The 17543-nt window shown below is 34.2% G+C and overlaps 1 protein-coding gene and 1 pseudogene across 3 annotated transcripts; both read right to left on the bottom strand.

The window, feature by feature from the left end:
* Positions 1 to 2651: 2651 nt before the first annotated feature.
* KAPP (kinase associated protein phosphatase) lies at positions 2652 to 7053 on the bottom strand. 3 transcript variants are annotated; one of them, XM_048110749.2, is made up of 13 exons: positions 6951 to 7053; positions 6654 to 6868; positions 5658 to 5841; positions 5402 to 5539; positions 5125 to 5300; positions 4890 to 5048; positions 4611 to 4754; positions 4469 to 4530; positions 4134 to 4269; positions 3820 to 3914; positions 3357 to 3472; positions 3143 to 3272; positions 2652 to 3062 (listed from the first exon to the last, which is right to left on the bottom strand). In XM_048110749.2, the coding sequence occupies exons 1-13, from the start codon at positions 7048 to 7050 to the stop codon at positions 2843 to 2845; spliced, it is 1875 nt and encodes a 624-aa protein (XP_047966706.2). In that variant the 5' UTR covers positions 7051 to 7053; the 3' UTR covers positions 2652 to 2842. The 3 variants fall into 3 exon arrangements, with proteins under 3 accessions (XP_047966706.2, XP_047966705.2, XP_047966704.2); XM_048110748.2 differs by having other exon boundaries at positions 5402 to 5575; positions 6951 to 7052; XM_048110747.2 differs by having other exon boundaries at positions 5402 to 5575; positions 6947 to 7041.
* A 4039-nt stretch (positions 7054 to 11092) lies between these two features.
* Positions 11093 to 12750, bottom strand: LOC125210454 (phenylalanine N-monooxygenase pseudogene; annotated as a pseudogene).
* Positions 12751 to 17543: the final 4793 nt, after the last annotated feature.

Raw genomic sequence — 17543 nt, 5'->3', positions numbered from 1 at the left:
TTTCCTACTTTATTTTTCATTTACTTAATTTACTTATCACAATTTTTCTTTAATCGCGTGCCAAAAAGAAATATCTCCACTACTATGGAACGGATGGAGTATATCTTTTATATACTCCCTCCCGCCGCTTGAGGTGTTGGCATGTTTTCTAGCTTTTCTTTTTGTGCGCTCTGTGTGGACTAGTGTTGGTTGTTTGTTTGTTTTTATTTTTAGGTATAGTTGTATGGGTTGAGCCGTTGAGGGAGTTGGGTGTTGTGTTTTGTGGTTTCGGTAGGAATATGGAGCTTGTGACTTTGGGGAGTGTTGGTGAGTTGAGGGAGTTAGGTGTTGTGTTTTGTGGTTTCGGTAGGAATATGGATCTCGTGACTTTGGGGAGTGTTTGTGAGTTGTGGGGGTTGGTGTTGTTGTGTTTGTTTCCTTTATTTTATTTGGTCCTTTGTCTTTTTAACGTACTTTTTTGGCTCGTCATTTTTTTGGTTTGAGTATTTCTCCTTAATAAAAAAAATCTATATTTTATTCTATCTTTCTTACTTTATTCTCTCTACCTAACACATAAAATAAAATTGCATAAAATATTGTGCCACTTAAGGAAGGGATCATCTCTCTTGGGACGGAGGGAGTATTATATTAAATTTTTTAAAAAATTACACCAAAACTCATATTTTTCATCATTTATAAATAGAGACCATATTTGCTATAGTGTTAGATTAAAAAAGATATCATATCTTCTTCTCATATAATCATTCTTGTTTGGTACTTACTCTCTCTACTGTTGGATTTCCATTTGAGTCCTATTTCAGTTCGGCCTCCCCAAATTTTAGGTTTTCACGGCTGACTTTTGATTATATCTTTATAGTACTCTTATTAGATTTCTAGACAAACAATGAAACTAAAAGTATTCCATTCATCCTTAAAAAATGAACAAACTTATAAATGACACGAGTTTTAATATGCAATTGGTAAAGTAAGATAGAGATGAGAAAAAAATAAAAGAGAGAGAAAATTGTAGTGTTAGTGAATTGTGTGATCACATTATTAGTGGTATGTAATTGGTTAAAAAAAAATTCAAATTTAGACTTGGTCTAGTGTAACTAGTCTATTATTGGGGACGGATGAAGTATTATTTATAACCTATCCTAACGGTTCGACCTCCTATTTGATCTGGGAAAAAAACGTAAAAAAAAAAACTGGATGGAGCTTTTAGGTCCAAGTCAACTTAAAATGAAATACATGTATTAACACTAATTAAACAAAAAAACGGCCCATGTCCTCCAGACAATGGGTTCTTCTGTCTCCGAAGGTGTCGTTTCTTCCTCTTCGTCTTCACTCATCACTTATCGTGTCATTCTGCTCTAGCTCCGGCTGACTTTTATCACATGTCAACAAGTTTTTTGGATATATCTCAAAAATAGTAATGTGATTAGTGCTCAAGAAGAATATTCGAAAATATAATTATACATAAATAAGATTATACAAATTAATTAAAATATTAAAAAATAAAATTTTAGACATCGCAACATTCGTACAACATTCTTTATCGATATCAATGCAGCCCGCAATCCGTAGGTTGGCCCGAAAAAGCCCACCAAATTTATAGGGTTAGGGCTGAAAATTTCTAGCCCGATAAAATTATAACCCGTTAGGGCAAAATCCGAAAATCGGATGGGCTGGCCCGAAAACCGATAAAATTTCTATTGTTCTATTTGTTTGATTCATAATACGACACTTCATTGATTATTTTTATAATATAAATAACTAAAAAATAAATTTCAATTTTATGAAAATTATATTAAATTTTTATTAATATAATGATAGATAAATAAATTAGAAACTTCAATTTTACTAAGAAAAATATTTCAATTTTTAACACATGCTTAAAAATTCCTCGAAATATGATTATGTTGATTTTCACAAATCTTAAATATTATTGATCATGTTTACGTTGAGTTTAAGCATATATCTCAAATTTATCATAATTAAATGTTTTACATTTTATAAATATAACTAATTTTCATCATTATTTATTAGATTGGTCGCATGTTAATTTTATCGTTAGCAACCCGATTAACCCGTTGGGCTAGTCCGAAACCCGACATTTTAGGTTAAGGTTGAATTTTTATAACCCGAAAAAATACAACCCGATTGACCTGCAACTCCAGTAGGGTTGGCCGAAACCTGCTGGGCCTGCCCGATTGATATCCCTATATATGACAAGTAAGGCACTATGCTCTTTTTGCCTCCGAATCAAATACACTTGCATTTGCCCTGTGTGAAATACTACATGAGTTTCCCATTCAACCAAATAAAATTGATGCAACATGTACCTTAATTTTCTCAGCATATTCCTCAAACATGTTGTGGTGAGGGTGTGGTAATAACTGTGATTGTGCGGCACGGGCCACGTGGATGGGGGAGGCGATCAGGCGATCATGTGAGCAAAAGAGAAAATAAATCCAAATAAGGCAGTTCAGTGAAGATTTGGAATCAAAATCGTTGGCCCGGCCAGGCTCTCGGATGCTGACTACTCATCGGAGACAAGGGCATACGGAATTCAACCTCTCCTCCTCGTCAGTCGAGCTAGATTAATCGTGGCCTAACCACACTTTCGCCCAACGAACATTATCATCAAGATTCAGCATAACATCAGCACATTTTCAACTACAAATATATTCTAATATTAATCAGCTCATGGCAACAATTTCTGTACATTATCATCAAGATTCAGCATAACACAAGCAAAGGGGACACCAAATCCCACTTGCACTTGACCTTCAAATGATGGAAACAAAAATAATAGAATGTTTGTATACGTTGAAGCCTAACTAACAAATTTCTTTCATCTCTAGCTGTCAGCTTTACACGATCCGCCATGGCTGCTGCTGTTGGTAAAATCTAGGAAAATTATCGATGTGTTATCTTTTGTACGCAGTGTTCTTGCCTCACTCAACAAATACTTAGCTATCTTCTCCGCGGAGCTCTCTCTCTCCATCGCATTCCTCTCCATTGCCTGATGCACAAGCTGAAATGCCTTCTTCATATTAATTACATCCCAGAAACCATCACTGCATACAAAATCACATCACGTTAGCACAACGTAGCAATAACTTCATGAATTGTATGAAGTTAGAAGAAGCAAACTAACCTGGCTAGAAGGGCAAAGCCCTCACTTGATTGGTCTATGCATACGACTTCACTAATATAAGGTTCTGCGCTGAAACGAGCATCCTGCTCCTTCAAAAATTTATCCCCGAGCATTCTGGCCAGGTTAATACCTGGATAGAGACAGTTTTCCAACATATGAGAGCACACGAGTTGGGACTTGAGAGGAAACTATCAGTGACAAATTGCAACCTTACCACATATCCGACTTTCCCCATCTCTCAGAGGCGTTCCTATTGCCTGAATACGGAGCCTTTCGGATTGACTAGTTACCCTGTGGTCTTCGGTCATCTTTATCTGCTTTCCACCAATACTGGCAAAATAAAGTTTGAATCAGGCAAATGCAGAGAAATGGATTTCACAAAATTAAAGAAATGGATGTATAGCTTTTTAAATTATAATCTGACATGAAGATACTCAAGAAAAGACAAATTATGCTAAATTGTAAGAGAATCCAATATGTAGACCTATCATGGTAAATTGCACAAAATTATCGCATTAGCATTATAGATATAGTAGTGGTAATCTTCAATAAGAAAATTGGGGATAATTACTATCAATAGTATTAAAAACACCAATAGGGTAACGGTTATGGAGCTTCTTAGAAATGATATGCTGCAGATATCCAATACAAAATAAGTATGGTATATCAGGACCTACTTTGCAACACAAGCCGAGTCTCCAACATTTGCACATTGTGCATAGAAATTTTGATGACCATCAGCCCACACCAGTAGCAGTGTCGCAGTACAGCCCTGAAATAATTAATCGTATATGAATTTTCCAAATATCACAAGTGATGAGTAACAGTATAAGGAACATCAGTGCCGAGCCATTTTAATGAACTTCATATTTTTTTTACTAGACTACCAAAACAACCTGATCTATACAGTATATAATTCAGCATATATTGGTCAAAATTATATGGCTTCTATGAAGAAACCAAAACTAGGAAAGGAATTACGAGTGTTAACCTCATAGTAATGGTTAATGCGCGCCTCTGTCTGGTAAAATGCTTCTCTGAGGACCTCAGAAGCGTCGCACTGAGACAGAACTTTCTCTCGTCTGAATGAATCTGACAAGATTCCAGTAATTACTTCAGGCATTATTCTGGATAGTAAACAGAGCTAGGTAAGTATTGTGTTAGAGCAGCAGGTGAAGAATCTTGGAATTAACAATTAAGAATGGGAATATCAGAAGTAAAATCTAGGTCCATATAGTATTCGAACAAGGTCGTGGGACAGAAACATTATCCTGGGTTTTGTAAAACGAAACGACCATTTTAGATTAATACACGTCAAAAACTAACTTGCTAACAGATGTGGCCGCATCTGCTCCTCCATGTCCATCACATATACCGAACATCCCAAACTGCAAAATAAATATTCAAAAACCTTTTATGCATCTCAGATACACACGTCGACAATTAAGACATGGTTGCAGTTCAAAACCTGATCTAGTCCATGAAGAGGCCACTGGTAATAGCAGACATCTTCCATGGCCAACTTTTTCCCTCCTCGACGCAAAGCCATAGGATCTGATGCTATACCGATCCTGAAAGGGATCTTGCATTCTGTTTGTGATGTAATATTAACCTGCCACGTTAGACGAGGGATTAGCAATCAGAATTTTACACAATAACTGCAGTATCAGCAAACATGTAGATGGGGATCACGCAGCAAAGTAACCCACTGGGTGCACTGAAATTCCACAAAGTTGCTTTTATGTACCGAAATTTTTGAACTTGTGCCAAATGTTACTGTGTCACCACTTGAGAGCTCAACTGGGTTACTCCAATGCCTATTTCCTGATTGGGCTGGAAGGACTGCCTGGGAGTTCAACATTGTTCCGTTCAAGCTACCCATGTCGACGAGCTCCCACTTTAATTTCTACAACAATATGAAGTTAGATAGCATAAAGGATAAGTTGCATATACAGTATTGCATAATATAGTTCAAAACTTACATTAGCATTCCAATTTATCATTGCGTGCTTTCCAGAGACCTCCGAGTCCTTAAGTATTAAATCACCAGGTGACACTCTCCCAATAGTCACTGGAAGCTCTGTTGTGTTGGTCGACTTTACAGAATACTGAAGCCCGCGAGCAGGGCCAGATACTACCTCCAGCTTGAGAATACTTCCTGCACTACTAAGAGGAAAACATGATCACACGTTTTACATATTCAGCAGATAACAGATGTCAAAAATATTAACATCATGCAATCGACAAGAAGAGTATTACCCTGGTTTGCAGTGTAACTGGGAATAGGCTCTCTGATATTTGTACTGTATTTCTGGTTATAATTATCTCCTCTTTTTTCATTTCTCCGGTCTTCAGGGAAATGAGGATGCTGAAGCGTCTGGTCCACCAAAGGATTCTCTGAAGTATTTGGAATGTCAAGAACAATAATATCATCTGGAACAAGCAATCAGTAAGATTTTCTTCTCCTAAGATTCACAGGAAACTATAAACATGAAGAGCAGTAGAATCTATTTACCGTGGGTCAGCTGGGAGGATGCTGGTGGGAGCCTTTGTTTTGGTGTTGCCAAAATAGCATGTGATGAAGTATAACTACCCTGAGTTTGACGAGCAGCCTGCTCATTGGGATGGCATAACGTAGACTCGTCACTTTCAACAGAACTAAGATCTCCCGAAACAAGAGGGCGTTCAATGTCATCAACCTACATTTGGAACAGAACGGTTAAAGGGTACATAACAGAAATCACAGATACTTAAGAATCGAAAGCAGGAACATCGAATTGCTGGTAAATGCAGATAGTATATTTCTAGATCAACCATTTGGAATTCAAATTGCCATTCACTACGAAACCAAATCCACAAACAATTACTTAGCATAGGTTTTGCCAAGCAGCAAGACATTTCAGATCCATAATTCAGAGTCACTGAAATGCTAGAATGATTCGAACTTTCGACATCTATCGAGTTCAAACCCGGGGCACCATGAGAGTAAAAAACATGACTATCCATTTTCAAATTTAAGAGAAAACTAGAAAATTTTTTTGACTAAACTCCAGTGCTAAGCTGAAAGAAAAGCAAAAACAAATATCATGATAGCTACATAAATTAAAAAAAAGGTAAATGAACCCCCAAAACATCAGAAGTTCACTACAATCCACTTTAAATGTGTGAAAAACTTGCCCTAAAATCAGAGCTGATTACTCGATCCATTTTCAACACTCACATTCATCAGAAAATGGGGGAAACTTAGCAACAACAAAGTGAAATAAGCTAAAAAATTCTCCACGCCAATACAAATTCACACAATCGCACAGGAAAATGAGGCATCATAATGAAATAAAACAATCCGATCTGCAAAATAACGCAAATCCTTAAAAACTAAAATCGAAATCCAATCACGAAGAAGCACAACTAACAATCAATCCCCATGGAAAAACCTAATCAGGAAAATAAAATACAATCTTGCTGACAAATCAAATCCGAAAACACACATAAGATCAATCCCGAGGCAGACCCTGATCGAGGCCGGAGCACGGCGGCGGGCAGCGGCGGTGGAGGCGGAGAGGAAGCGGGTCCATGGTCGGAACTTGCAGGCTATGAAGATGAGGATTAGGACGAGCAAAAGCATAAGAATGAGCAAAGCAATAGGCAACGCCGATGACGATAAGAAAATGCTGGTAAAGCGCATCGCCTTCTCCATCGGAGTGTTACTGAGATGGCTTTCTCTCACTAGAAATCGATGGGAGAGAAAATTAAGACATTTTCATTATTATTTTTAATGGGAATTGGATTTGCAACCAACCATACCAACCAACAATACTTCGTGTCTGTTTCTGTATACCCTCTGCGAGAAGGCCGCTTGAAATGGTCGCATCTTTTCTTCTTCTTATTTTCTCTTCCAAATCTATCATAATAAACAAACACAAAGTTTAGATGGGATAATTTTATTTATTTTGTTGTTCTAACATGACATTTGAAATATTACAATTAATTTAAATTTTAACTAATGGAAAAATTAAACCTTAATTTTTTTTGTTACTCGTGTAACTTATGCGATTTATGATCTAAAATTTCGGGTACCCGATCCAAAATTTTCCAAAACTTAATACCCGATACCCGATACTTGATTTGAAAATAATTTTGGGTACCCAAATACCCGACTTGGATATCCAATTCCGATTTAAAAGTTTTAAAGAAAATTAACGACAAGCTTTTAGAAATACAAGCTTTGGCTAGACTAGATCAAATGGGCATGCCTAATTTTAGTTTTGGCTGATTGCTTTTTCTTTTTTTTCTGGTTGTGATAGCATAGAGGGATTTCAGAGAGAGTAGGATTTTGTAATACTCTTGATTTTGGGCTTTCCACTTTTGGGTGAGCCGGATTGTACTAACTTTTTTTGACATGATATATATGGGATGAGGGTCCTACTCAACCCTCCACCATGAAGGTGTTCGATGAAAAAAAAAAGAAGAAAAAATAACTACAAACTTTAGAAATACAAAATTTATAAGTTATATCATCCATCCATAATAAACATCACAATTTATACATTAACCCTAAATGTGACTTAAGAGTTAAGGGTTTTGAGAATAATTATTTGTTTTTTTAAATAACAAAGTAAATGCATAATTTATTAAATTTTAAAAAAATTCAAAAATTCAATAATATACTGATCGGGTAACCCGGTACCCGATAATCCAAAAATTCCATACCCGAACCTGATCCCAAATCCAAAAAATCGGATATCGAGTATCTAATTATCCGATTTTTCAAGTTTGAATATCGGGTATCCAGTATCCATTTTGATAGTCCTATAAATTATGATAGTTGATGTGGCATGCAGCATTGCCATTGGTGTTATTGACTCAACTTGTTTTAAATACAAATATATCCACAAGTGTACGAGACTACTATAGTCAATAGCAAGCAAGAGTATTGTATTCCACAGAGACAAATTTGTATCAACTTAAGTATCACAAACAAATTTTAACTACTATCTAGACAAATCAAATACTCCCTCCGTCCCAAGGAAGATGACTCCTTTCTTGGGCGGCACGGGATTTTATGCAAATTTATTTTGTGTGTTGAGAGGAGAGAGTAAAGTAAGAGAGAGGGAATAAAGTAGAGATAAATGTGTTTCCATTTTAAGTAATGGGTCATCTTAGTTGAGACAAACTAAAAAGGAAAGTGAGTCATCTTTAATGGGACGGAGGGAGTATGAAATACTCAAAGCATAAACAAAGAGAATTAAAAGTAACAAATATGAAATATATCACAATAGAAATGTATCAGAAAGAAAAATGTAGAGTTGTGAATCCACCTACAATGGAAACATCATGCAATTAATTCAACAACTTCAATTACTCATTTTACGTCTCTAGGATTACTAGGAAAGTCGCTAGTCTAGGTTGAGTCCTCTCTCGAGTGCACTCACCATGTTGATTAACCCTTAATATTGAAGTCTTCTTCTAATATGTCTAGATTAACTCCAAGAAACAAAACACCCAAGCCCTTCCTATCCCCTCTCTCGAGTGCATATTATCTAAGTGCTGTTCATTTTTTTTTCACTTTGGGATTTTCTGGACAGTGCAATGTTCGTCTAACGACTATAACTTATTCTACGGGACTTCAATTGGCTTTTAAGATACCCACGCCAAGCTCTTTCGAGAGGAAGAGAATGATATGTATTAACGACTAATTGGACTTCAAAATCGCCAAAAATATTATCTTGAACCAAGACTGCTGCACATCCACATATTTTGTACCTTTCTACACCTTCTTTACAAAATGGTCAAAGTACCAACATAATAATATATATAAACACGCCAATAATAGACAAAATATGATCAAATTCATACTCCCTCCGCCGCATTCAAGATGTCGAACATTCTTGAATGGCACGAGATTTTATGTGGAGTAGTTGAGTGTGACAAAATAGAGTAAAAAGAGGTGATTGAATATTTCAATGAGAGAGATATCTATTTTTAAAAATAAAAAATGGACATCTTGAATGAGAGAAACTAAAAAGAAAAGGCGAACAATTTAAATGAGACGAAAAAATATAAAATTATCCTCTAAAACCATACAGAATTCAAATATGTCCATCACATAAATGACAACAACAATAACAATGTGAGGCCGCATAACCTTCAATCCCTTTGGTATTGTGTACAATGATCATAATGTCAAATGTATTAAATTTTAAATTATTTAAAAGATATATAATCACATTATTACAAAATTTCAAATATCTTATTAAAATCTCAAAGTTGTGTGAAAGTTTTTGCAGCAATTAATAATTTTTTTATACGGAGTACCCACACAATTGTGGAACTAACAATAATATCTTCAACTCTGTATGAAAAATAGAAATGATATTCTATATATCTTATGGGAGCATCATTCTCATTTGACGCACATTTAATGTTATTCGTTTTGATTTATATTTAGTTTGATTCTAATACACTATAAAATGTTGTTGAAAATTTTAATTTCACAAAAATCATAAAAATCATAAAAATCAAAGATTGATTTCTTATTTTATTAATTTATTTGAAATTATGGAGAAAACGAGCAAATTAAGCTTTGTTTTTTTTATGAATTTTGTGAAATTAAAATTTTTATCAATAACATTTTTTAATGAATTAGAATAAAAATGAATATATAAATCAAAATGAACAACATTACACGTGTGTTATACGAGAGTGATACTCATATAAGATATGTAGCATATCATTCATCACGCATAAACAATGAAATTTTTGTTGAACTAAGATAAAATTTTTGTCAAACTTATCTCCAAATATCTCCTATCTTACTTTCCAATAAAGTCACTAATCTTCGTTTGACGATCAGGTGATGGATCAATCGAAGGAAGGCCCATATCACATACATCCCATTAAAACTTTAAAAGATTATACTTAAACTTTCACAAAGTTTTGTGTTTTTTTATTAATTTATAATTAGAATTTATCAATCTAATTATAATACTTAGAAAATTATTTTAATACATGTATTTTTTTAATTTAAAAATTGACTATGTTGTGGTTGATTGAGTTTGTCTAATTACATTATTATTTCATTTTAAAGTATATAAATTCTTCAATGTTCAATTATTATTAACATATGCCATTAATTATCTGATTTAGGATTCACACACATTTTTAAAAATATGAAGAAATAAGATTAAAAAAAATAATGAAATGTCAGTTTCACTTTTATATATACTACATCCGTTCAAAAAAAATAGTCATGTTTTTTCATTTTGTGTCATCCGCAAAAATTGTCTATTTACAGTAAGTTTTGTCTCCCTAATGATGTGAGACACATTTTGAGTCACATTGTTCAATTTCGGCCCGTCCCATAATAAGAGTCACATTTTTACTTTTACCATAAATGGTAAGTAAGTCTCACATTCCACTAACTCGTCTCATTCACATTCTATTATAAAACAAATATAAAAAAGTGGACTCATATTTCACAAACTTTTCCAACCCACTATTCTTTACATTTTATAAAACTCGTGCCCACACCAAATGTGACTCCTATTGTGGATCGTGAGCGAGAAAGATAAGAGTTCTAGGATAATAAAATTATATTTTCTTCCCAATATTCTTTAGATTTTATGCTGTTCAACTTTATTATTACAACCCAGGAAAGAACTGACAAAGAAAATTAGGCAGGAAGCTTATAATATGCTCAAAATTACAATGTATTATTAATAAATAAACATGAAAACATATTGAAATTAAAGTAACCAAACAAAGTCTCTTCTTGCATGGGCTTCATTTGCTGCACCTGCATCATATAACGATGAAGTACAATCTAATTAAATGTTTCCATTTCAATTAATACTATATTATAGATTTGAGTAAGATAAGAAATGTAACTATTATTGATCTTGCTTTTTAAGAAAAAAAAAGCATAAATATTTTGATATGATAACTTACATTTTAGGCAATTTGATGATAAAGTTGTGGGTCCAAGCGCGGTGTGACATGAGCAATCAATGGTTGAGCCAATAAGATATGAGAATCTGCCTCGATGAGATGATCAAGGGAGGTATGAGACGATGGAGTCCAAGTAAAACCCTGAATAAGTCTAGCTAAAAGCATGGTTACCATAGTAGAACCAAGCTTAACAGCTGGACAACCTCGTAACCCTGTACTAAATGACAAGATTTGTAGTTGAGGATCATGAAGCACTACTTGTCCCGTGTGGCGCTGGGGTTTAAACTTAAGCGGCTCGTCCCATGTGTTAGGGTTCCGTCCTAGGCCAGGACGACTTAACATGACATGGCTTCCTTTCGGTATGTGATAACCGCCTACAACACTATCAACGGTCGATACATGCGGAAGGTTGAAAGCCGTCACAGGGTGCAATCTAAATGCCTCCTTCACACAAGCCTTTATAAAGTTAAGTTGAGGCAAATCCGATTCTTGGACTAGTCTGTTTCGCCCCACGACTTCATCTAGCTCCTTTGCGGCCAAATCAAGAAGACTGGGCTCAATCATCATCTCTGCCAGGGCCCACTCAACTGCACTTGCTGGATTGTCAATCGCCGCAAGGATTATTTCCTATCATCAAATCAACAACTAATGTTAGTAGCGGGACAGTTTGGTAGAAAAGATAAATAAAGCATGATAAGAATTAAGAACACATATTTTAGGTCAGACAGACTGAAAGACACTCTCGTACTTACATTAACCTGAGCTTTGATCTCTTGCTTAGATAGCAACGGATCGTCGTTGGAGTCTTTGAGGTTAATCAAAATATCAAGAATATCTTCTTTGGTGTATCTACTACCATTCCTCCACATCTCAACCCTTTTATCAATTCTTGGATCTTGATACTTTTTCATGCAAGCAAGTGCATTTGTAACAATCTTTTTATGTCCATCCAAATCAAACACCTCCAAGAAAGGAACAAAATCACTAATTGCAAATCCATAAGTGTGCATAAGAACAGTCCATAACGCATCCATGTGTTTCGACTCTTCCACTCCCTGCCCTCCGTCCTCCATCCCACACCCGAAAAACCTCTCCCCAAACACCAGCTTCCTAATCAGGCCGCCACAGTAGAGCTGCGCCGTCTCCCTCACATTCAAAACCCCATTGCCCTGGCTCCGGTTGTGGACATATCGAACGAGGTGATCAGCCTCTTCGCATCTCTTTGAATGGAATGATTGGTAGACATCATTCTTGAGCACCTCAGAAACTACTATTCTCTTCATCTTCTTCCACTGATCACCGGCAGGGGTGAGAACCGCCGTGAGGTAGCCGTTAGTTGTGAGTCTCGTCGACATGGTCTCCGGCCTCGAGGAGAAAATGGCATCATGCTCCTTGAAGAACTCTCGAGCAAGCTGAGGAGAGGTGACGGTGATGACGTGGACGTTGCCAAGGCGGAAGCATGCGATTTCGGTTTTGAATGTTTGCATGTAGTTGTGCATCCACCGGAATGCTGGCTTGTTTCTCATCATCTGTGGAAGGCAGCCGACGATCGGGTAGGCCGTCGGGCCCGGTGGAAGAGGGTGCTTTCTTATTCTTCGACTCCATTTGTGCAACAAGATTGTTAATAGAGCAAACCCTAGTATTATGAGTTCATTCGCCATGCCTGAGAAAATATTTGTTTTTTTCTTTTTTGAATATGATTGAAATCAAATTAGTAGATTGAAGAATGTGATATCGAGTTGGTTTTTATAGTGGGAGGAATGGACTACGTTTCATTGCCAATTCAAAACAAAGGAAAAAAAATTGTTAAAGCTAAATTACCAATTTTTATATAGGAAACTTGTTTGACTTGGCTTATCCAAGTGTTTTACCTTTAGTGGGGGCTATGGATGACATATATTTGCCATTTGAAGGAAAAGGGAACTTTTACAAGAGTTGTGGATGACAACATTTATTAAAGAGTTGTTGTGGGTGAATAAATTTTACAAGATTTATCCAAGAGGAGTTAATTATAGTGGAGGAATGGAGTCAATGGACGACTTATCACTTATCTTTGCCATTTTAAAGAAAAAGGAAAAAAGATTGTTAAACCTAGACTATCACTCTTTAATTTGTAAACATGCGTTACAACATTTATTGAAGAGTTGTGGACTGTCGGTGTATGTAAACTTTGAATGACTAGATAGATATGGATAGATTTTATGACTATGTTTGGAGTATATAAACTTATCTTTTTAGTGAGAAATGCTAACTATGAATTAGTATATGACAAATTCTCAGACTTAAGTTGCTTATAAGGGCCATTAGAAATTATAACTTGCAAATTAAACACGTGTAAAATTCATCTAAAACTTATTTTCTTGACATAACTAGCAAAGCAAACAAGCCCTTAATTTATGAAGTATAAATAATTTTAATTTGATATAGGACTATTGGTCATTAATACCACGAACTATAAGATTTTCTCATAAACTTAGAATTTGGTTATAAATAATCATTTGATTGTGTTTGAGATTTCCAATAAATAATGTTTTCAATAGAATAAATCATATGTGGCCATTACTTATTCAAACGTATTTTAGTCTATACTTATTGACAAGCTCAAGTGACTACTTCAAGTGGCTGAAGCCCTTACTAAAGCTTTTTTTAATGAAAACTTACAAGTATTTAATATAAATTTTTGCATTATATATATTTTGTTTTCTTTAGTGATTGGATTCGAACAGGGTTTTGGTTTTCCCATTTGATCATCTCTTGTTATCTAGTACCAAGGTAAATATTGTTCTTTGTCTCAACTGCTCACTTTACAATAGTTTTGAACTTGAAAACGTCCATATGATATGCTGTGAAATTTTTAATTAAAAAAAAAAAGATTAGTTAACCTTGGAATTTACTGTCTGTTTGAGATTCGTGCGAAAACCATATATTTTAATTGTTTTGATTAATTTATCTATTTAAATTCCGACTTTTGGTAATTTATTTTAGAGTAAAGGTCAATTTTGATCATAAACATATGACCAAAATACGAATTTGATCCAAAACATTCACTTTTAAAAAAATAGGTCCACAACAAATGAAATTCTTGTCGGAGTGGTCCTTTTTTGTCAGTTCCGTAAAAAAACTAACGGTCATGCCACTGTGCAATTAGTGATGACCATTAGTTTTTTTACGGAACTGTTGAAAAAAGGACTACTTCGACGACATTTTCGTTTGTTATGGACATGTTATTCAAAAAGTGAATGTTTTGTACCAAATTCATATTTTGATCATATGTTTAGGACCAAAATTGACCTTTATCTTTATTCTGCGGTAAGAATTTTGCAATTTACTACTCTATGGAAGTGATATGCTGGATGATAATGGGTCTATATTAAGAGCATTGCAGATAGGTTTGCAATTTACTACTCTATGGAAATGATATGCTGGATGATAATGAGTCTATATTAAGAGCGTTGCAGATAGGGTTCAATATTCTTAACTCGAACATAAGGATTTAGCTTTGTTTACGCACCTTCTAGTTTGTACAATGATAGTACCGTCATCCAGAACTAGCACTATTTTTTGACGCCAACATCCCATCCTCATATCCGTTACAAACCACAGCCATGTTTTGTGTCCTGCAATAAGACGAAGATGAAGGTATTCAAAGACCCCTCTTTGAATAATATGGCATATGTTTCACTGTATAATATGTCATTTGTTTCACAAAAGGTTCCTCACTGATTTGAGCTTTCCACAGAGCTCCATCTTTGCATTTTTTTTCTTTAACTCGAAGGTCTATTTTCATTTTATATGACCAATGATATCAGATCCAAAGTAAAACTGCAACAGAGCCTCACTAAACTAATGATTTAAATAATTTTAATACCATGTGAATACATATCAATTGAATCACACATAATCCTATTAGATTGACATTATACTCCCTCCATCGTAGCTAAGATGATACGTTTTCCTTTTAAGTCTGTCCCAAATAAGACGACACATTTCTAGAAACTTTCTCTCTCCAGATCAGCCACTTTTTTTCACTCCAATTAAAATATTCATCTCTTTTTCTCTCTCCATTTTAATACTTCCACCCACATTTTCTCTCACAAACAATGACAGACCCAAAAAATAGAATTCGTGGGGTCGAATAAAAGAATTTATAATATATAGTATATAATATTTAAATTATTATTATTAATAAATATATACTACTCCTACTATTTTTTAAAATAATTATAATAATAAATATGTATGTTGAAATAATGAACACATCATACAACTTCGTATAATTTAATTATTTAGTGTGTGCTAAACTTTTTAATATTTCAATTTATTTTTAATTTCTGATATGTTGTGCATATTATTTAATTTATTTGTTATTTTACAAATATTATTATTGCTTTTAACTACAACTAAAAATAAAAAAAATATCTGTTAACTACACTAACTAAAGTTTTTAAAATATTTTACACGAGATCTACAAATTAACTACACAAAAATTAAATTAGCACATACTCCACTAAATATAGTACTCCTAGTCATAACATAAATTAAATTAATAAATAAAATCCAATGCCACAAAACAGCGGCTCCCTATCTTCTTATACAATTGTCTTTCCCTAATTCTGCAACTCTTTCTCATCAAGCTCTTCTCTTGAATTTATCTTTCTCTTCAAATTTATTCTTCTTTTTCACTTCCACAATAATACTTTCTCTGTATTTCTCTCATCTCCTTTCTATTTTCTTTAATTTTCTCCAGTTACACTCTTCCTCATTTCTCTTCAATGGAGATGAAGCTACTTTTCGTGGGGTCGGGAGGCGGAGTTGCCCTCAGTTGGTGGCCGATTCTTGAGCTTCACGGTGACATTCATGGACATGCGGTGGGGTCGGCCGACCTCGGGCGACCCCACCTGGGTCTGTCGTTACTCATCAATTACACACTTTTACCAATAACTCCTAAAATTCCATGCCGGTCTAAAAATATTTCATCTTAATCGGGACGGAGGGAGTAGTTTATTGATTCACTTAATAAACACATAGCTAAGAATCAATTAAAAATATAATTTATCCGGGACGGAGGAAGTAGTTTATTGATTCACTTAATAAACACATAGCTAAGAATCAATTAAAAATATAATTTATAATAGGTAATTTGGTCAAGTTCACATTCTTGTTTCTCGAGCTACTACCCTTGATCCTATGTACTCCCTCCGTGCCCTAATAATTCATATATAATTAATAAACACATAGCTAAGAATTGCACAGTTCATATAAAATTAAAAATATAATTTATAAACACTGATAATATATGATAGGTAATTTGGTCAAGTTCACATTCTTTGTTAGTTGTTTATCGAGCTACTAACCCTTGATCCTATGTACACCTTCTGTACCCTAATAATTATCATTTTGATTTCGGTATGAGTTTAAGTAATATAAAGGAAAATTGGTTGAGAAAGATAGTGGAATATAAGTCTTACTTTTGTACATTAATTTTTTTATTATAAAATGTGAGTAAAATGAGTTAGTAGAAGGAGAGGCCTACTTACCATTTCTTTGTTTTATTAAGAATTCTAGGTTAGTTACAGCGTAAGTAATGCATAACTATATTATACGTATAATTATAATTAAGCTTTTGGCTTATACAATATTTTTATATAAGTAAACAGAAAAATGATGACTAATGTATAACAAATTTTTAATGCATAGTTAAAGATTAAATCTCAATTACATATACTGAAAAATCGAAGGATGAGAATATATGAATTGAAAACACAAGTTTCCTATGATGACGGTTTGATTCACTTTAAGTTTTTAAATCCGTGTAATGAACTAAACATGTTTATAGTAAACTAAAACATTCTTATAGTGAACTAAATCCTAAATACTTTATTATAATGGTGTTCTGGCCCCATTCCATATTTTTAAATTCATGTTAATGAATTAAAATGTCTTTATAGTAAATTAAGACGCTCATATAGGGAACTCAGTGTTTTGATATCTAGTTATACATTCAAGTAGTGATTTCCCAATACCACTAAAAACTACTCTGTCGGTCTCATTCATGATATCCATCTTTCATTTTTAGTTTGTCTCACTTAAAGATGTCTATTTTCCGTATTTGGAAACAAATTCCTCTCCCATTTCTCTTTATTAAAACACTCAACTATTTTTTCTTTCTCCGCTTTATTACTTAAAATAATTTCTCCTAAAACTCTGTGTCAGTCAAGAATGTGGACATCTTGAGTGGGACGAAGGTAGTACAAATTAACATATGAACCATTAGATTTTCTTATTTGATGTTAATAGATGACAAATGACATCAATAAAAATTGTCAACCCAACGTATTGACAAATATTTTTTTATTGACGTTATTTCTTATTTATTGACGTTAAATCACAACATCTAATTATCTAGATTATAGTTTAAAGTTTTGTATATTACTTCCTCCGTCCCATTGAAGAT

Source organism: Salvia hispanica, chromosome 3 (assembly GCF_029641045.1).
Source record: "Salvia hispanica isolate PSC_SH4W2 chromosome 3, Shi_PSC_v1, whole genome shotgun sequence".
In the NCBI taxonomy this organism is placed as follows: Eukaryota; Viridiplantae; Streptophyta; class Magnoliopsida; order Lamiales; family Lamiaceae; genus Salvia; species Salvia hispanica.
This window is presented reverse-complemented; position numbering and strand designations above follow the sequence as displayed.